Genomic DNA, 21372 nt, shown 5'->3' with positions numbered 1-21372 from the left:
TATAAACATTGTTAAAGGAGGGGTTGGAAAAAACATTTCCTTGAAAGGGTTGGGGTCCCTACCAGCCCCCTGTCTCCACCACTACGTGTAAAGCGATCAGACTTCAACTTCATCATGGACCATATTTAATCTAGACTGGAAAGTTGGAAGGTTCGTATGCTTAATAGAGCAGGAAGGGTAACTCTAGCTTGCACATTTATTTCTTTTATCCCTATATATTATATGCAAAATCAATTGTTTCTGAAAGCTGTGTGTAATAGCATTGACAAGACTATCAAGAATTTTATTTGGGTCATGGGTGACTAAGCCAAGGTTTCAATTTAATTAATTGGAAGACCATCATCAAGCCGAGGAATTTTGGGGGGCTTTGCATTGGAGAAACTAGGCTAGCTAATGTTTCTATCCTTAGCAAACTAGCTAGGTAATTACTTTGTGGTGGGAGGAAGCCGTGGGTTCAAATATTTCATCACAAATATATGAGAAATTCTAGTTTGTTTTATTGTTCTCCTTCTTCAAAACAACGTCTAACACGCGGAAAGTTGTTTATAAAGCTTTCAAATGCTTACGTGATGATTTTTCATTTAAATTGGGTAAAAATGATGTTTCATTATGGTTTGGCTGATGGCTTGATGCAGGCACAATGGGTTCCTTTGTTGACTATGTTCATATTAGTGATTCTAATTCGAAGGTGAATGATTTATGAATTAATGGATACTAGAACTTCAAACAACTTATGACTAATCTTCCTGATGATATTAGGAACCTTGTTATAGCTATCCCAATACCTTTATATCTTCGGTCTGATGATAACATCATTTGGTTGTCTAATATTACGAGAATTTATAGCCCGAAATCAACCTACTTATAGCTTCTAAAATCTTATGTTACTCTCAATGGTGATTGACATTGGTCTTGGATTTGGAGATTGAAAATTCCCAAAAAGATTCGGTTAATGATATGAAAAATTTGGCATGATTGTTTGCCTACAAATTCTTTATGTTTTAAACGACACTTGGCTTCTTCATTGACCTATTACTACTGCAATAGGGAGGAGGAAGATATCCTACATTGCTCAAGAGATTGTGTGTATGTTAAAAATGTTTGAGAGACACCCGACTTTGTTTATTTGCAGGACTTTTAAAGTGCTGAAGTTAAAGTTTGGTGTCAAAACTTTATCTCATCCAATGCAACAACTTTATTCCTTTCGACCTTCTGATGGTTATGGAAGCATAAGAACTATATTGTGCATGATGAATATTTAGAGGGGATTCCTAGATCATTAACCAAATTCATCATTTAAATGATGAATGCCGAAAGGTTTGGGGCAGCTTGGATTTAGTTCAAAGAGATCCAATATATGTTTCTTGGCTTCGTCTAGATGAAGGCTATGTTTGTGTGAATGTAGATGGTATCTCTCAGGGCAACCTAGACATGTTTGGATTTTGGGGACTGGTTTGAAAAAATGAGGGTCATTGGATGGTGGGTTTCTCGGGTTTTTGTGGTTTTGGATCAAATCTTCTTCCAAGGCTTTTAGCAATTAAACATGGCTTAGATGTAGCATCTGATAGAGGGCCATAAGAGAATCATTCTCCAATCTAATTCTAAAGAGGCAATTAGGCTTGTGAAAAAGGACAATTCTAAATTCCACAAATTGAGTGTGATTGTCGTAGATGTCAAGTTCCTTCTTGCAAGGGAATGTGAGGTTTATATGCAATATACATCGAGGGAAGCAAATGCGTGTTATGTTTTTTGGCTAAACATGGTGCAAAGAATCATGATTTGTTCAAGGTATGGGACATTTCTCCTCTAGGGCTAGACTCTTTCCTTATGGTAGATTCATTGGGTACTAATTTTATGAGAGTTTTTTAGTTTGTGTCTTTTTAATTTCCACTGCATAAAAAAACAATTAAATTTAAATGAGATTTAATTTGACTTTTCTTAAAATAACATTGTAAAACTTAAAAATAATTCTTGAAAAGATATTTTGAATTGATTTATAGATATTGAACTGGCTATGACACAAGCCAAGTTTTATAATGTATGATATAAAAATATTAGAGTAATTTTGTCATGATGTTTGCGTAAACAAGAAGAGCGTGTATTTGTCTTAAGCAATAATATACTCTATTAATATGATATCCCACATTGAAAGCGAGCGTCCAGAGCCAGGGCTTTATGAGTAGTGCTGGTTGATGACCTGTTGTACGTGTTTTGAGGCATCAGGCTTAGAAGTGGGCTCGCGTCACCAGGAACAAAATCGTGAGGGTGCTAAGATCCAAAACAGATAATATACGGTAAGTTGGGGCGGGCTATTATATTTGGTATTAGAGCCAAGGACGACTTGTTTTAAGGTTAGGGGATTATGATATCCTATATCGAAAGCGTGCGTCTAGATCTAGAGCTTTATGAGTAGTTTTGATTGCTTTGTTGTACGCGTTTTAGGGTGTCAGGTTTAAAAGTGAGCTTGCGTCACCTGAAACAAAATCATGAGGACAGTAAGGCTTCAAGTGGATAATATATAGCAAGTTAGGCCGAACTATTACAATTAATGTACTTTTAGGATTTGGATTAACTTGTATAAGATTCAAAATTTAATTTCCTAAAACCATTCTCAATTAATGTTGCATTAATATTATATAGAAATTAAACCCCTATAAAAAAAAAAAACTTTTTTTTATTTTAGATTTCAAAATTACACACGCCACAAACAAGAATCTATCCTTATAGTCAGAAATTAAAATTTTGAAAAGTTATAACGTGTTCTTAGAGTACATGTTTATAAATATAAATTCAAGAAGTTCTAAATTTTCTTCACCATTAACTATGAATTTTTTTTACTTGTTGAATAAAAACAATATTAATTTTACTGAAATTTTATTTTCTTAAACAAAAGAATTGGACCACTAATTCAATGGACAAGAATTATGATAAGATTAGCCTCTCTAAAAGTAGAAATTAACAACTAGGTTCTTAACATATAATATTTTTATCATTCAACAATTAAAACAAAAGGTATCAAGAACCCTTCAGTTTTGATACATATGTATTAACATTGAATTTAAATTTAAAAGACATGATTTATTGAAATCTAATAATAATAATAATTTAAAAATTTATTATTTTATTTCTCTCATCTAATCGAGATCTTTAATTTTAATTTTAAATTTGATGGTTATATTTAAAATATGATTAGAAAACACCAATTTCTTAAGTTTAAACTCTCTCCATTTAATGATTTAAATTATTTAATAGAAATAAAATATAAAAAACAAAATTATTTGTATTCTTATCATACACTAAATTATTCTTATTCAAATTAAATTCAAAATATATAATTAGTAACTCACTAATTAATGAGCATGAGAAAATAACATAAAAAAACGGAACAAAAAATCAAATACCAGATAAGGTTAGTACTAATACCTATACTAATAAAGTAATTTCCTCTTCTTAATCCTTAACCAACAAGACATATTCATAGCCTCCATCTCTCTCTCTCTCTCTCTCTCTCACTGACCCCTTCCTCTCCACATCCACATCCACATCCACAACACATCTCCATCTCTTTCTCTCTCCCTATATCTCACAGCCCAATCCCAGATCCCTCTCTATCAAGACCAAAAATGAAAAACCCAGTTCCTATTTTTCCTTAAAGCTCTCGAATTTCCCAAAAATGCCAGCGATTAAGAGCATAATTAACAGGTCAACATCACACAGGGTGGTCCAGTACAGCTCAGCACCGGAGCTGAACCTTTTTGCCGCTGGCGGTGTTGCAGAGACTACTTCATGTTGGGCTCATTTGCCACAAGAGTTGTTAAGAGAAGTGCTTGTTAGAATAGAAGAATCAGAGAGTAGTTGGCCACCAAGAAAAAATGTGGTGGCTTGTGCTGGTGTTTGTAGGAGTTGGAGACATATAACTAAAGATTTAGTTAAAGTCCCTGAACTCTCAGGCAAAATCACTTTTCCGATCTCTGTCAAGCAGGTAGCTCTTTTATGTTACTTTGTTTTTGTTTTAATTTTGAGTTTTTGTGAGTTAATTATGATTGGGGTTTATGGTTTTGATTTTGTGTTTTGATCCTTGATTTGATTGTCAGTGATGAGATCATGGATTGATGAAGAATGGAACTCATTTCTGGGAATTTAAAGTGGGTTTTAATTGGTTTTGGCTATTGTTAAATGATTGCTGTTTTCGATGGATTATTATGATATGCATTTTGTGTCTTGGGATTCGTAAAGCTTGTTCTGGTACTGTTGTTTGTACCTTGCTTGCGTGAGGAATGTAATTTAGACTTTAGAGTGGCTGTCAATGTTGCAAACTTACAGTAGAGTAGAGAGTGCTTGGGAGCCCAGAAAGATGCAACTGAAGAATTAATTTGCTAATCATGATTTTAGTGTTGTTTTGACTGGTGATCTTAGATACGTGGTTTGAAGTTGTAATGGACAAACATCGAATAGGTGCTCATCTCTGACAAACTTGTTTTTAATTTATTACAATTTAGGTTGATTGTGTGGGAAATTGTATGTCTAGTAAACGGCAAGCGGTGATGTTTTTTGAAACCTTGCTTGTTTAGGATATTTCTATGCTTGAGATTTCAATCATTTCCTCCAAATATTAATTACAGGGAAAAGGGTTTTGGGACCGCCTTTTTCAGAATAAGACCATTCCGCCCATCTGCAAGGTTTTGAGGGTAATCTTGCTTGAAAACACCTAAAAAAAAGCGGTGTATATCCTTTTTGGACCACCTTTTGCTTTGATGGTGTAGGTCCATGGTGATGAGTAGCTTCAACTTTTGTTTAGTGATGCTGATTTTGTTTCTTCTTTCTAAATTTCCTTACTTTGGTTCGATATGTCTATAATGTTTTGCTAAATAAACTGCATTAATGTTAGTAGTGACAACCCGTCAATTGATTAAATGATCCACGATTCTGATATGGGAATATGGGTTGTTTGTGATTTGGGAATTTTTTCACTGTCTGTGTTTTGAGTTTGGTTACACAATCAGCTTGTTGCTTTCTTCTTTTGGAATCTATCCTTTGTGCGTTGTCTCATTTGATTTTATTGTTTGCAGCCTGGTCCAAGGGAACAACTCCTCCAGTGCTTCATAAAGCGTTGCAGGTCCACTCAAACGTACCGTCTGTATCTCAGTTTAAATAATGGTGAGTAGGATCTTAAAGGTGGTCAATTTGTTCTTAAGTTGCCTATATGGTGAGCTAGATTTATGATTCACAGATTCATCTTGCATCTTTGTCAGTCTTTTTTTTAGATTGTTTGTTGAGGTTTTCAATTTGATTAACCACTGAATTTTAGGAGGGACCTGGCTTTTACTGGTAGCTTGGAGAATTTAACTTTTTGAATTTGTGTGGTTCTTAATACAGCATTAACTGAAGACGGTAAGTTCCTTCTTGCTGCACGCAAGTGTAGACGCCCCACCTGCACAGATTATATCATCTCTCTAGATACTGATGATATGTCAAAGGGAAGCAATACTTATGCTGGGAAACTTAGGTATGATACACTAGACACACAGAATGAGTTTTCTCTGGCTCTCTTTCTGGCTGGGATTTAACATTTTCTCTCCTGTGAAGATCCAATTTTATAGGAACCAAGTTCACAGTCTTTGATGGGCAGCCACCTCATGCTGGAGCCAAGATGACAAAAAGTTACTCCTCTAGGCTGGTAAATTTGAAACAAGTTTCTCCAAGGGTCCCTACTGGCAACTACCCAGTTGCTAACATCTCATATGAATTAAATGTATTGGGTTCCAGGTAAAGATTTGGGCACATTCTACAATTTACTGATATTTCTTTGGAAATAAGTGAATGAATGGCTTTCTTTGGCCATTTCCAACAAATAAATTTTTATTTTTTTTCTACCACAATCAAATCACTAAGCAATCTATACTAGAAGCCTGGTTAATTTCTAAAATTCTTTCACATATCAAGCAGAGGTCCTAGGAGAATGCATTGCATTATGGACGCCATCCCTGCTGCTGCCATTGAACCTGGTGGAGTAGCTCCCACACAGACCGAGTTTTATCATCATAGTGCAGATTTCTTTCCATCACTCCTGTTTTTCCGGTCAAAGTCAAACCATGTTGAGAGGGTTGAGAGCTTTCAATCAGGACCCTTGTCCAGTCAGAGAGAAGGAGCTTTGGTACTGAGAAACAAGGCTCCAAGGTGGCATGAGCAGCTCCAGTGTTGGTGTTTGAACTTCCATGGACGAGTTACAGTTGCTTCAGTGAAAAACTTCCAGCTGGTCGCTTCCCAGGAAAATGGCCCAGCCGGGCCAGAACATGAGAATATCATCCTTCAATTTGGCAAAGTGGGAAAGGATTTGTTTACCATGGATTACCGTTATCCAATCTCTGCATTCCAAGCATTTGCAATTTGCCTCAGTAGCTTTGACACCAAAATAGCTTGTGAATGATGACACATGATTGAGCAGGTTTGAAGTTACTCTCTTAGAAACTAAAATTTCCCAGGCCATCATTTTATTACAACTTCTGTGTATTTCAAAAGAATATCCAAACTGTCCAGAACCATGATTTTATATGGAGAATAGTATAAACCGCAAAAAGAAATCCTATCCAAGCTCTGTTGCATTAGTATGAAATGCAATCATGAAAATGTAGCAATGAAAGTGGCTTGCGTCTTTTTGTCCTTATCATGGCTATTTTGTATTTCTGGGGTAATAGGTGTGGTCTCTAGGAGTTGGATTGTGAAACCTTAAATGATTGACCTTTAAACCAGATTAACCTTAACTGGACTGCGAAAGGAACATCAGCCTTTCTTTTGTGTGTTTGGGGGCTTACATTTCCCCATTCGCCCTCCATCAAATTAGTCTCCTGTTCTTCAAAAGCCTTGATGTGTTATGCTGCTTTATTGAACTACATAAGAAATTGAATAACAATGTACCTAGGTTTATTGGCATTCTGAATAGCAATTGTCCAATGCTGTAGAAGCTTTGATTATAGGCATCTCTTTATTTTAGATAAATGTTGGGGCTTTATGTCCTCCATCTTGCAGTTTTATCATGTATGCCAACAGTTATCCTGATGAGTGTTAGTAACCCTATCATTTTATTTGGTCCAGGTGGAATGGAGTTTTCTGGGCTGATTGTGGGTGCAATAAAGTTTGTGAGGGAACTGAATATCTGGTAGTTACTAATACAAATGAAATGCTCAGAGGCTGCTGCTTATTTGAATGTTTTGATATAATGGGGTGGAGCCTGGCCTGCATCAAGAATCCATGATGTAGAAAGAGATGTGGCATCTATGGTTTAGGACTAGACGTGTCACCTATAATGCTCTGTATATTTCACTTTCTGCGTTTTCTTCTCTTTTATTTTTATTTTCTTCAATTTTCTTTATTTTATTTTCTTGCATTTGTTTTCTTTCTTTCTTTCCTTTCTATTTGTTTTCTTTTTGTGGCTGTGTAACTATTTGTCACTTTAATTATTTGTTGAGACACCAAGATGCAAGCTTGACTTGTATATTTGTCTTCCTAGCCGGAAAATATCCCAAAAGGAATACACACACGTGCCACGCACATGAGAATCATCGCACGTATATGAATACACTGTGCAACCGAACCATCTCGTACAATCCTTTCTCTACTTTATCCTTGAAGATGTCACCTCTATCTTCCTGCAACTGCCACTCCTTAAGTGGTCCTCTGTAGTCTTTTCTGTTTTCATCTCATCAGCTTACGAGTTGTGTTGGTCTGGACTGAGTGTTTGTGTCAAATCTCTCGTTTGCCTATCTTGGCTTTTGCATGTTGGCAGAAAGGTGGAAAAGCTTTGACATTATACAAACACAAGTTTGATAACCGTCCTGGTGCCTGGTTATCTTGCTTGGAAGCGTTATAATATGTAAACAAGAAAGGGTTACAAGACTCGAGACAGGCAAGCCCAGCCTGGTCTGGGGCTGCTGTAAGATGCGGTTGGTGTAGGGATTCCTGGAATTTTTTCAAGCAATTTTACTTCTTTAGGAATGTAAGAGTTCTAAATACGAACACGATATTTTTCACATTTATGGAAATTTGAGATTCCCTAACAAACCAGAATCTTGGAACCTAAAACAAACTCCTTCAACTGGACAAAAGACCGCGCCTAGCTAGCTTGTACTCTGTTGGCCTTCAGTTGCAGCTGCTGAACAAGGGACAAACCTGCAGAGACAAGGGACCTTGCTTGCAACTAGATCTCCCGGAAAAACACATCGCACGCCACTATGATTCTTTCAAAATCAAGCCAAAAACCGAGGCCTGGAACAGCAGAATAGAGGGCCAAGATCAACGCAAACGACAAGGGAAATGAAGAACTTTGATGCTGCCAACAAGGAGCAGCTATTAAGGATGAGTTTGAGGTGCCCCGAGGCTTGAATGCATATTGAACCCAGCCCTGAAGGAATTGAAGACAGAAGCACTTGTTGGAGCAGAAAGAAGAGAGAAACCGAGGGAGTTTCGAAGCAAAAAACCGTGAGTTAAAGTGAGGCTGCCTTTCATATTTTTCTTAAAACTTCACTATTCACAGTTTAAATAGCTTCGATGGCTATGGAAGTACTTGAAAAGGTGGGCTTACTATTTGAGATTATCCCTGGTAAGAAATCTCAGGTAGCTCCTTTTAGAGTTTGTGACAAATGCTCGAGAACCACTCGTTTAAACTGAATCAATGCAAGTGGTGGTTATTGATGAGGTGATTCTCGATCGTCTCCTTAATTGTCTGGTGTTTTAGGAATGCGCGTAGATACTTCAAAGATTTTTTTATGAGAATGTTCTCAGAATTAACTGTCCTTATAGCTTGGAGTAGAGTACAGTTTTTGTGTTCCTTGATTTGTTTCCTACAGAGTTTTAAGACTGATTACAGATACTCATTTACTTTTTGAGTAATTATTCTGCTGGGTATGTTGCTAGTCCATGCAAACCAAAAATCTCTAAATACATCATTTACTTGTCTTACTGTTTTCCGTTACTGCTTTTGGTGTACTGCACAAAAAGTTGATTTCATGTTCAGCTCTTCAAAGCAAACTCTTGACATGTTATTCATCATGCAACAGCCGTCAGACAGTTTTTGCCGGGGCATCTATCCCTCAGCACAACCAATTTTTATTATGATCGAACACAGAAGAATTGGACCAAGGTTGTTCTTTCTGTCCTTCTCAACGTGTTGATTTCTTGAATTGATACTCCTCTTACTGACAATGAACATTTTCTACTCATGTAAACAATAATTGTTTGATTTCTTCACCTTGCCCTTTCATTTAAGTGGAATTGTATTGTAGAATACATGGCTCGAAAGAAGAGCATGCACCAATGTCAAGCATAATTGTATGCTGTCATTCAGCTCAGAAAGGTCTGAAATCTTTGGCTGGGCTAGACAACTTATCTGCCATTTGTCGACATAGCTATGAGTTCATGGATGTTTGCAGGAATCCAAAATTAGATTTTGTTAGAAAGCTATTTGGTGAGTTATTCACCTTTATCTTGTTTCCATAAGAGGACAGCTTTATGCAGTGAATTATATCTTTTTAACTCTTTTCTTGTTTGATTTTAAATTATCTGATGACACCATCTTTGGCCCGAACATCTGAAATTATCACAGTAAGCTGTTGGCTCTTGCGACGTGCACAAAACAAAAATTGAAAATAGCAAAGCAGACGTCAGTTAAACCATGGTTCTGTTTCTTCCATTTACTTCCCCAAGTCAATATATACTTGTTTTGATGCATTTACTTTTTGGATACTGGAGGTGAGACAAGGAAGAGGCTATCTTCTTGTAGCAATAGAAATAGCTGCAAGAGGGGTTGATCTTGCAGAAAAAACTTACATATTCAACTTTGATCTGGCATAATATTACCAATATTATTATGCCTGAGCAGCGGTTTGTTTTGCAACGATATGAAAACGAATTGATGTTTACTATCAAGAGCTTTTTCTGGAGTTTCAATGTCAATTTGAATTTATGAACTTGGTTGGCAGCACGATCTATTTCCTTCTGAGTTGTTTTTCCGTCTGATGTGGTGAAGCACATAAATGATATTGTGGAAAACGCTTAAAAATCACTAATAAATTACATGAAGGATATCCAGTTAGGTGATCTGAAAATTACTGGAAGGAAGTATTGACAGTTTTTTAAAAGAAAATCCATGCTAAAGATCTTCTTTCCCAGCATGCCAGTGATTTCTTACTATTGTTTGAGTTTTGCAAGAGACAAGAAGATGGATTTCCTGAATGTCAGCTGACTTAGGTGAAGTCTTTTTAGAGTTGAGACTATGGACATGAGATTGTATCTCAAAGCTCACATTTCTTTTTTATTTTCTTGATGCCCGTCCTGATTGATAAAAACAAAATCAATTATATTGCAGTTCAATCTAGAATAACTGAGCTCTTTAATATTATCGTGATGATGCTTTTAAAATCCAGAATGTGAAGGATTTTTCATCGTGTTTGAATGATGAATGATTATAAGTTTATGTTTATTTTTTATTTTTCATAACTGATGGTGACAGAGACTATATTTTTTGCAAAAATAGTCTATTTTTGGGGATTTTAGTGATATTTCAATAATTAAGTTAATGATTTTATTATGAAAATTTATGGTAAATGAGCATTAAATTCTAAAAATAAGATTTTTTTTTTATGTATCGTAAATACTCAGAATAAATTTTGAGAGAGAACATTGTGAATCTCTTGCTTGGGTTGTTCGAAGTGTATTTATAAATTTTTTCCTTTTTTTTCCAAGACTGGAAGTCTTTTTCTTCTTCATCCAAGTGGGAGGTATGAAGAATTCTTTATCTATGTTTTTTTCTCATTTATTTCAGAAGAAATTCATGAATATATACAATATTTATGAGTATAATTTAGGAAGGCTATTAACTACACATAAATAGGTATTATTTTCATATTCTAATTCAAATGAAAAGAATATCTGACTTTCTATTTTCATCTCCTACAAATTAGATTCAAATCAACCTTAATTCTTTTAGAATCTTTAGCACTCCCCCTCAAGCTGGATATAAGAGATCTTTTATTTTTAGCTTGTCCAAGATGCTTCTGAACAAAGGATTCTGAACACCTTTGACAAGTATATCAACAAGTTGTCCCCCAGTAGGAACATGTGGTGTGCAAATCAATCCACTATCTAATTTTTCTTTGATGAAATGTTTGTCTACTTTTATGTGTTTAGTTCTATAATGTTGCATTGGATTGTGTGTATTCCCATTGTAGATTTATTGTCACAGTACAACCTCATTAGCTCATCCCATTTGATTTTTAAATCCTCTAGGATAATCTTCATCCATGGTAACTCACTTATTCCAAATGCTATTGATATGAACTTTGCTTCTGCATTTGATCTTGACACAACATTCTATTTTTTGCTTCTCCAAGTTACAAGATTTCCTCCTAGTAGAGTATAATAACTTGATGTTAACCTTCTATTTATTAAGGCACAAACATAATCAACATCTATATAGCATTCAAGTTTTAGATTCTCATACTGCTTATATAGAATTCTTTTTTTAGGAGTAGACTTCAAATATGTGAGGAGTTTATAAATTGCCTTCAGTTATGAATCTTTCGGGTTGTACATGAATTGACTCACCACACTTATTGCATAAACAATATATGGATGAATGTGAGCTAAGTAAATAAGCTTACCAATTAACTTTTGGTATTGACCCTTATCAGTTGTGGCTCCTTCCTCATCATCGTCAACCCTATTCTTTAGATTAATAGGTGTCTCACATGGTTTGCAATTTACTATTCTTGTTTCCTTTAGAAGATCAAGAATATATTTTTGTTGGGAGATAAAAATTCTTTTTTCTAAATGTGCCACCTCTAAAGGAAATATTTTAGCTTCCTTAGTTTTTTTATTTCAAATTCTACAGCAAGTCTCTTTCTCAACATGTCTCTTTCAATAAGATCATCACTTGTTTTATAATGTCATCAACATAAACAATCAAAATAGTAACTCCTTTTGAGGTGGAGTGTTTAATGAACAGAGTATGATCTTCTTGACTTTGTTGATATACCATTGAAATCATGGCTTTTATAAACCTTTTGAACCAAGCTTTGGGTGACTATTTTAAGCCATAAAGTGTATTTTTTTAGTTTGCAAACTTGGTTGGGAGGAAAAGAGTGGTTGAATCTTAGTAGTGGATCTATAAAAACATCTTCTTCCAACTCTCTATGTAAGAAAGCAATCTTTACATCATATTGTTGCATACACCATCCAAAATTAGCTAATAAAGAAAAAAAATTCAAATGGTGTTCATCTCAACAGCTATAGCAAATATCTCTTGGTAGTCTATCCCAAATACTTGTGTATATCCTTATACAACCAGCCTGACTTTATATCTTTCTTGGCTACCATCAACTTTATATTTTAGGGCATAAACCCACTTACACCCCACTGCTTTTTACTTTCGGTAACTCAACTATTTCTCATATTTGATTCTTCTCTAGTTCATTCATCTCTTCTCTCAAGACAGTTTTTCAATTCTCTTTTATTAAAGCCTCATACAAGGTTTTTAGAATAGATATGATATTTATTTTTAAGAGAAAAACTCTGTGTGATGGTGAGAATTTTTATAAGGATATAAAATTAGCTATAGGATATAAAGGATTTTTAGTACATTCTCTTATTCCTTTTCTAATAGCACTTGGTTGATCAAGGTCATTAATATCATGACTAGATGAAGATGGATAAGAAAGTTGATCAAGGTTATTAACATCAGGAGCAAATAAAGATGGATGAGAAAGTTCATTACCCTGCTCTAGTTCAGATTCTTAAGCTTGCAAGAGTGTTTGGTCAGGCTGTATCCTCTTTCTATATACTTGAAGAGGTCGAGTAGCAATAGTTTCTAACTGTAAAGATTCTTTTGTAAGATTTGAAGACTCAATCATATTGGTTTCTAGCTATAAAGATTCACAATTTGAAGACTCAACATAAGTTGAAATAAAAGAAGATGATTGTTGTCGAGCTGGGATTTGGAATGAAAAATACCAAAGTCATTCTTATTTTTATCTTCTGTGTTATCCTCCCCCTCAAGATAAGACTTGTGAAAATAAGATTGGTTTTCATCAAAAGTTATATCCTTTGACATAAAGATTTTCTTTAAAGATGGATGATAACATTTGTAACCCTTTTGTGTGATGAAATATCTTATGAAAACACATTTGGGAGCTCTAGAATCAAGTTTGCTTCGTTGACATTTATGAATGAACATAGGTGAAACACCTAAAAATCCTTGGAGGGATTTTAGAATAAAAATTATTTTTTGGAAAGAATTCTGACAAATAGTTTAAAGGACTTTTGAAACCAATAACTCATGAAGGTATTCGATTTATCAAATAAGTAGACGTTAAAACATCTTCTCCCCAATAATTTTTTGGAACTTGATTTTAGAAAAGTAATGCTCGAGTAGTTTCAAGAAAATGCCTATTTTTTTCGTTTTGCTAACCTATTTTGCTGGGGAGTATTAACACAAAATGATTAATGAATAATCCCTTCTTGTTCAAAGTATGGTGATAAAATATGATTAAAGTCGTCCCTAGCATTATTTGTTCTAATACCCTTAATGCTAATCCCAAATTGATTCTTTATCATAATAGTAAAGATTGGAAAGCTAAGACTCTTATCAGATTTTTTTTTAAGAAGGTAAACATAAGTCATTTGGGTGTAATCATCAATAAACATCACAAAGTCTTTTGCTCCTGAAATATTAGAAATTTTATATGGTCCCTATATATTAGAGTGAATTATAGTAAATGGAGACAAAGATCTTGAATCACTTAGAAGAAAAGGCACTCTATGGTGCTTTGTAAATTCACAAATTTTACAATGAAATTGTTTAATGTCAAATTTTAAATAAAGATGGAAACATTTTCTTAAGAGTCTTAAAATAGGGATGTCCTAAATGACGATGATTATTCCAAACATCATATTTATTAGAATTGACTGAATGAATGATTACTACTGTTGCTTTGTATTCCAAGCATGTACAGCCTGTCCTTAACTCTAGCTTCCCAATCATCTACCCTGTAGCTAGGTTCAGAAATATGTAGTGATCAAGAAAGAAAGTTACACTACAATTTATGTCTTTGATTAATTTTGGGATGGGTAACATATTTGCAATAAGATTAGGAACATGTAGCATTCTTTTAAGAGACAGTGAGGGACTAAGAGGGACTGTCCTTTGGCCTGCAACTGTGGTTAAAGATCCATTAACCATTTTGATTTTTTTACTACAAGCACAAGGTTGATAGGATATGAAAAAACCTACATAATAGGTCATATGATATGTACTTGAGTGAATTACCCAGGTGCTAGAATGGTCTTTGTTTGAGGTGTTAAAGACATGATAAATTGGAATTTTACCATTTTGAGTAAGAGATCATGACCTAGATGTTTCTTCATTGTGCTAAATAGAGTTCTTAGGCTTTCAATCTCCTATTTGTTGAACCCCCACCTCTATAGTGTTGAATTCACGAGCTGGCTCTTCAAAGTTTGTCAAGTGTGCTTATCCTTTTGAGTGGTTATATTTGTATCCTCCATTTTGCCCCATCCTTTGTGGTTTTCAATGGAGTTTCTAGCAGGTTTCCTTTATATGACTTGTTCTCTTGCAATAGTTACAGAATTGATCATCTTTAGAGAATTTTTTTCCCTTTAGTTTTCACCATTTTTGCAATGTTCATAGCATCACCTGGGTTCTTACTGTTGGTTATCATCATAGTACACCCTTTGGTATTAGGAACATCAAGCATCACAATTCTCCTTTCTTTTTCAACTCTTATCAACGAGAATACCTCATTGAGTGAAGGATTCCTTTCCAAGAATTTGGGCTTACACTTGATCAAACATTATGTTGAGTCTTCAAGAAATTAAAAGATCCTCTCCCTTTCCATATAATTCTTTAGAATTACAACATCATCATACACTGCATCTTAAAATCCTGATAATAATCCAATTCCAACCACAAACTTTTCATAGTATTGTAATATTCAATAACCATCATAGTACCTTGTTTGTTCATTGAGAGCTTTATCTTAATCTCATATATTAACGCAACATCCTTTACTTTGGAATAGGTCTGTCTCATTACTTCCTAAATATCCTTTATTGTGGTCAGGAACATGTAAGGTCAACAAACCTCTAGCATCATAGAGTTTCATAACCATGACATAATCATGGAGTCTTCTTCATCATAGAGTGTAAACTTTGGGTCTTTTGGACTAGAAGGATTGTCCATCAAATGGTTGATCTTTCCCTTTCCTTTAAGAAAGGTTTTCACTATCTGTGATCACTTTAAATTATTTCTTTAATTTAGTCGATAGGATAATTGTAAATTTTAGAATTCTCATGCTGTTTGGTTGATTTGGGTTTCTTTCTTTTGTAATGCTTTTAGACATGCTTCAGAATTGATCAGGTTTACTAGGTTAGACAACTAGAAATGTCAGGACAGGGTAGGAAAGGAAATAGGGTTTGTTTTTTCTTTAGAATTTTGAATTGGGCTTTGATATCATATGGAGAATTCTTTATCTCTATTTTTCTCATTTATTTAAGAAGGAATTCATAAATATATACAACATCTATAAGTCTAATTTAGGAAGGCTATTAACTACACACATATAAGTATTACTCATATATTCTAATTCAAAAGGAAAGAATATCTTACTTTATATTTTCATCTCCTACAAATCAGGTCCAAATTAACCTTAATTCTTTCAGAATCTTCAACTGGAGGAGACCCTTATATTCAACATTAATATTGATGGACAATGTCTCCTTACTCGACATTTAATGTTGAGGATATCACATGCTTATGAATGATGATCCTGTGCTAATCTATATATAATATTAATATCAATGGGATCATCCCTTATTATCAACATTAATATTGATTTAACATAGAGATGACCATTTAGAGGACTTTTTGACCTACTAGAAAGTAGGGAGGTGATGACCCTAGATTTTTACTTTGAGTATTTGTTCCTGAAGAAAGACCTGGTTCATGGAGACGATTAGATCTGATAGGGTGCTAGACCCATAGATGTTTCGGCCTGACACGTAAACGTGTTTAAGGGCGTTGGGTTTGGCCTTTAACCTTATGATTGGCCCAATTGACACCTTTAGTGGATTTTTTATCATGACAGACTGATTTGTATTAGGTTGATAGCTTAAGAATCATATTGCGAACTAGAGTGTAGACCTAAGCCAACCCAACATTCTACTTTATTATATAAAAAAAAAATTCAAAAAAACATCATTTTGATTGTATTATAGCTATGAAACCTTATTGATAAGTTGTTATTTTAAGACATGGATTGCAAGTCAAGGTGTTGACTTGAGCTAACCCAACATTCTATTTAAAAAAATAAAAATAAAATAATATTATTTTAATAGAAAAAAAAAATAAGTTTTTCTATTAACTTAGCCCAAACAAGCTCTAAAGTGGCAAGTTACTAAATTGACTCATTAGACTGAAGCAAATTGTATAACTAGGTGTCATACAATAATTAATCAGTTCATAATAGTAAGTGATAAATATTTTACAAGTAAAATTTTATTGAAAATACACATATAGATGCCTTGATAATTTTGGATGAGCGAATCCTTAATCTTTAAGGGCAATCTTAATTAGGTACCCAGTTAATTCTGTCTTAATTAGATCACTGATGTATGAGTAAATTCTCAATCAAATTATTTCTTTAATTTCAATCAATAAATTTGTTAAGTAATGGCATGAAATTCAAGTGATTTCTCTTTATTCATTAAAAAAATCATCAAAATTCCTAAAATTCTAACTTTAAATCACAGGAAACTTGCGAGCATCATTTTTTATATATATAATTTATTGGATATCACGTGATGTTGAGAACTTTAATAAAGTCATGAATTCCTTACATAAAAAAGAGAGAAATGAAACGAGCTTCACGTAATTATTTAACAATTTTACTAATTGAAAAGTAACAGGGGGAAAAAAACAGCGTTGGCTTTTGAGTTTGGACGTCAAACTGCACCGAGATAGAGTAGAAAACGATGTCGTTTCAAGAAAAAGAAGAGACATGGTTATGTATCAATCGGTTTTGGTTCGATTCAATTTGAATTTTTAAAATAAAAATTGATTTAAATGACTCGATTTTTTCGATTTAAATTTAATTTGATTTAATATTTTAAGTTTTAGATTTATAAAACCAAAACCGAACTGGTCGGTTTCTTTAAAATTTTAATTAGTTTTTTTATGATTTGATTTTTTTAATTTTCTTAATTTAATTAATTTTTCAATTATTTTGCTCATCATAATTACGGTAGATAGGTGGGTAGAAAGTCTGAAAATCGTGTGACTTAGACATCATTGACTTTCTAAACAGCATCATATACAGCCACGGAGGTGGGGTCGGGCAAGGCTTGTGAAATAGTTATTTGACTATTATTTTGCCGTTGTAAGTTAGATTTTTTTTATTAAAAAATTATATATATATTGATTTTTTTTCTTTGTGTTTTTATACTTAAAAAAATATAAATAAAAATAAAAAAATTTATAGATATTTCTAATTTAAAAATTAGACAAAAAAAAAAAAAAAGGTCAGGTCAGCCTACTTGACCTGTTTTATTAGAAGTTGCGTGCTTGGGCCTTTATTTTTTTTTTTTATTATAACCGGAACAGACAACATATTATCCACCTTAATTTTTCAAATAAATAAATAAATTAGATAATACGTCGTCTGATTTTACTCAGATCTCGATTATTTTAGTTGTAAAAAAAAAATTCAAGGTTAAAGGTTTTTTTAATCTAAAAACTCATTTTTTCAATTTATTTTTTACCCAAAACATCCTAAAAATCTTGATAAACATATTCATGACCTAAAGAAAAACCTAAAAAACCATCTTAAATCTCAAAATCAACCTAAAATAAAAAATCTTTCTAAACTCAAATATATTTTTTGAGGCATTTTCAAGGTAAAAAAAATAGCATCTAATATAAACTTTTTTCATCAAATGAATCATTTGACATAACAAATCAATCATTTTAGTGGTTAAGATCAGTGCAAACAACATCTTTTTTTATATATATAATCAGAATCTAGGAACTTCTCTCTCCATTTTCAAATTAAAAACTAAAATTAATAAAAAAAATAAATTTTATATTAAAATTAAATTAAAAAAATATTAAGAGACCAAATATATATAATTTTTTAAAAGTATAAAAATAAAATTAAACTTTTTGAAACCATCATGTGAAATCTTTTTTATTTTAATTATCTATCTTTTAATACTATTCTTAATTAATGTTGTTTTAAAATGTTTTTTGCAGCTCAAACTTAAATAAATAGTCGTTTTTATTTGTTTTTATATTTCAAAAGTATTTTTAAAAAGATTTAAAATTTTTTATTTTTCAAATTAATATTTTTTTAGTGTTTTTAGGATTATTTTAATATTTTGATATCAAAAATAATTTTTTTTTAAAAAAGATATTATTTTAATATATATCCAAATAAAAAATAATTATAAATAATAATAACTACACGCAAATCTTAAAAAGAAAGATAGCAAGCCGATGCAATATAACAAACAGTAGTACACCAGTAATTACCCTCCATAGCAAACAAGAAAGCAACAATCCATCTATCTATCTTCCACTACGCTCCTCCCTCCCTCCCTCCCTTCCCCCTTCCTTCCTTCCTTCTCTTATTAATATTATTACTCAACAACAACAGCAACAGTAGCTTTAGCAGCAGCAACAGATTAAGCAATGACATCTTCAAGATTTTCTCTCCTCTTCCCATTCTTTGTTTCCTTCCTTCTCTGCATCATCTCTCACCCTGTCCTCTGTGACGGTAGGTTATCCTTTTTCTTTTCTTTTCTTAAATGCCCTTTAGCTAATCTGTTTTTTTTACTTGATCTTGCCAAATTTTTGCGAGATCTGATTAGCTGTTAATTAGTCTTGGTGGTTATATTAATTAATCTGGATACTTGGTAATTGGGTTGCAGCATTTGTTACTGGCACATGTAGGGTCAATTGCTCTATCTAGGACTTATTTACCATATGTTCTTTCACTGATTTTGTTGCCAATGGTGTCTGTCATCTTATTAGAACTCTTAGCTTGGTCTCTAGTTTAGTTATTGAATTTACCTTAACAAGATTGCTTATCTGACTTGATCTAAAACAACCCGCATTTTATTATTTTTTAATTTAGTTAAGATTATTTATGGCCAATTAATCCACTGTAATATAGCGTGGTTTATGGATCTTGATTGGAGACCTTTCCTAAAAAGAATAAAAGGAAGACTTGCTGGTAAATCACATTGTTTAATGCTTCTGATTTTGATTTCAATTCTCACATAAATTGAATTGAATTGATTTCATTTCTACCCAAATCGCACCCCACTTGGTGAGATTTAAAGTCGTATGGAAATATATGGTTTTAATGGGATGAAGAATTCATTTCTATTGCTCAGGACTTCCCGAAACCCTGTAATTGGTAAATGTTATTGAATTGATTTCATTTCATTTCTACCCCAAATCTAATGTTTCCAGACGGGCTGTTGGTGAATTTGCCTTTGCATGATTGTTTTCATGATTTTCCTTCTCTTTAATAGATTATTAGTATTTATGGTTAGCTTACAGTAACCAGCTTATGTTTTTCTTGATGCCGGAATCTTTTGTTTTTCAAGCCTTCGCTTACAATCTTCAAGATTTCTTAACCATCTCCTAGAAAATTATAATTAGGCAGTCCCAAGAAAGCTGGAGTAAGAAGTCTCAGAATTCCAGAACAAATTGTTTCTTATCATAGGAGGCGCATCTTTTAGGTTTAGCCAATAAAAATCCTCTCCCAAAAGTTGTATGTTTCCATCAAAATGAAGCACTTTTTTTTTTTTTTGTATGTGGCTTTTACTTACGAAGGTTTTAGAGTCAGCTATTTACTTGTAATATTCTATTCCTGTGCTATTTCTGCTCCACAAATTCAAATGCATGTCCTCTTATTTTGATAAGATTGCCTCAGTAATATTTGTTTTGCTATTGGTTTCTCTCATTGTTAATGTTATTTCTTCCCTGTGTTAGAATTGTTCTTTCCATTAATCTGTTTTGCTGTCAAAATCTTTTTTACGCAAGCAGCTGATACTTAAGATCAAGAAAATGGTTTTCAAAGTTAGTGTCCTCTAACTTCCCTTGGGTTCAAGCCCATACTATTAAAAGCTACTTTTGCTGCTTGTTTAGAATGCACAAGAATTTGGGAATTGTCTGAGGTGCTTAGTGTTCCGTGGCTTTCTTTTCCAAGAAACAACAAACGGTTGACATATATTCCATGATAAAATTCTCTCCCCTGGCTGAAATGTTGACGCGGAGCTTCTCATTCCACCATTTATGTGCAGATCAGGAGGATGGCCTTCTTCAGAGCATTAACAACTATAGGACATCCTTGAATTTAACTGCCCTCACAAAAAATGATAATGCAGAGTGCCTTGCTGGGGAATTAGCTGACCAGTTTAAGGATCAACCCTGTACAAATGCCACGGGCTCCAACACAGTACCAGGTACTGAAACACAGTTCCCCAATTATCCAAGCCTTCTAGCCAAATGCCATCTGAATATATCCAACACAAGGGATGGAGCTTTGATGCCCGCTTGTGTTCCCAACCTGGATCCGAGTCTTGTGCTAACTAACTTCACGAAGACTCAATACTCGGATAGCCTTGAGGATGCTAAGTTTACGGGAGCTGGGATAGGTTCTGATGGTAACTGGATTGTTGTTGTTCTGACGACAAGCACACCTGAGGGAAGCTTTGTGACTTCTAAGGCAGACAGTTCGGATTACAATGCAGCCAATTTGACAGACAAGAATACCGGTCTAATGTTCTTGCTGTTTTTGCTGACGGCTTCTCTCTTCTTGCTGTAAACTAAGTGGGTGGCTACCATTAGCTCGCCTGAATGCAATTCGATTTTACACGAAAACAAACCAGCTGAGGGCAGCTTCTTTTCTATTATGCAATGGATGGACAAGTGATTTAAATTGCAAATTATACCTGCTCCCTTTGATTTTCACTTAGTTCTAACTTGATTTGTAATGCTGTCGTTGAGAAAAATGTTTCAGAGTGGACTGATTATTTGTATCACTGTTTTTTTCTTATTCATACGGAGACAAGAGCTAAAGAAAAGAGAATAAAACTTGTTTTGTACCATATTTGACGTGCTCTTACCTGTCGAGCATTATGGGAATTCGTTTTGCTTCTCTGTTCAATCGTATCCTCAGTATATCCCATCGCCATGTGATAACATCATCATCATTATTATTAGTGAAAAAAAAAAAAAAAAACTAAAAGACATGGTGTTTTTACATAGCAATAGTGTAATGTCCTTTGTGCTCTTATAAT

The 21372-nt window shown here is 33.6% G+C and overlaps 2 protein-coding genes across 3 annotated transcripts; both read left to right on the top strand.

Moving 5' to 3' along the window:
• The first annotated feature begins 3511 nt into the window (after positions 1-3511).
• Positions 3512-7492, top strand: LOC118029834 (tubby-like F-box protein 3). 2 transcript variants are annotated; one of them, XM_035033788.2, is made up of 7 exons: positions 3842-3982; positions 4095-4145; positions 5070-5157; positions 5377-5506; positions 5587-5766; positions 5947-6445; positions 7093-7492. In XM_035033788.2, the coding sequence occupies exons 2-6, from the start codon at positions 4113-4115 to the stop codon at positions 6425-6427; spliced, it is 912 nt and encodes a 303-aa protein (XP_034889679.1). In that variant the 5' UTR covers positions 3842-3982; positions 4095-4112; the 3' UTR covers positions 6428-6445; positions 7093-7492. The 2 variants fall into 2 exon arrangements, with proteins under 2 accessions (XP_034889671.1, XP_034889679.1); XM_035033780.2 differs by lacking the exon at positions 4095-4145 and having other exon boundaries at positions 3512-3982.
• Positions 7493-18607: 11115 nt separating this feature from the next.
• Positions 18608-21180, top strand: LOC118029792 (uncharacterized GPI-anchored protein At3g06035). The gene is made up of 2 exons (XM_035033729.2): positions 18608-18836; positions 20374-21180. The coding sequence occupies exons 1-2, from the start codon at positions 18752-18754 to the stop codon at positions 20895-20897; spliced, it is 609 nt and encodes a 202-aa protein (XP_034889620.1). The 5' UTR covers positions 18608-18751; the 3' UTR covers positions 20898-21180.
• Positions 21181-21372: the final 192 nt, after the last annotated feature.

Source organism: Populus alba, chromosome 10 (assembly GCF_005239225.2).
Source record: "Populus alba chromosome 10, ASM523922v2, whole genome shotgun sequence".
Classification (NCBI taxonomy): domain Eukaryota; kingdom Viridiplantae; phylum Streptophyta; class Magnoliopsida; order Malpighiales; family Salicaceae; genus Populus; species Populus alba.
This window is presented reverse-complemented; position numbering and strand designations above follow the sequence as displayed.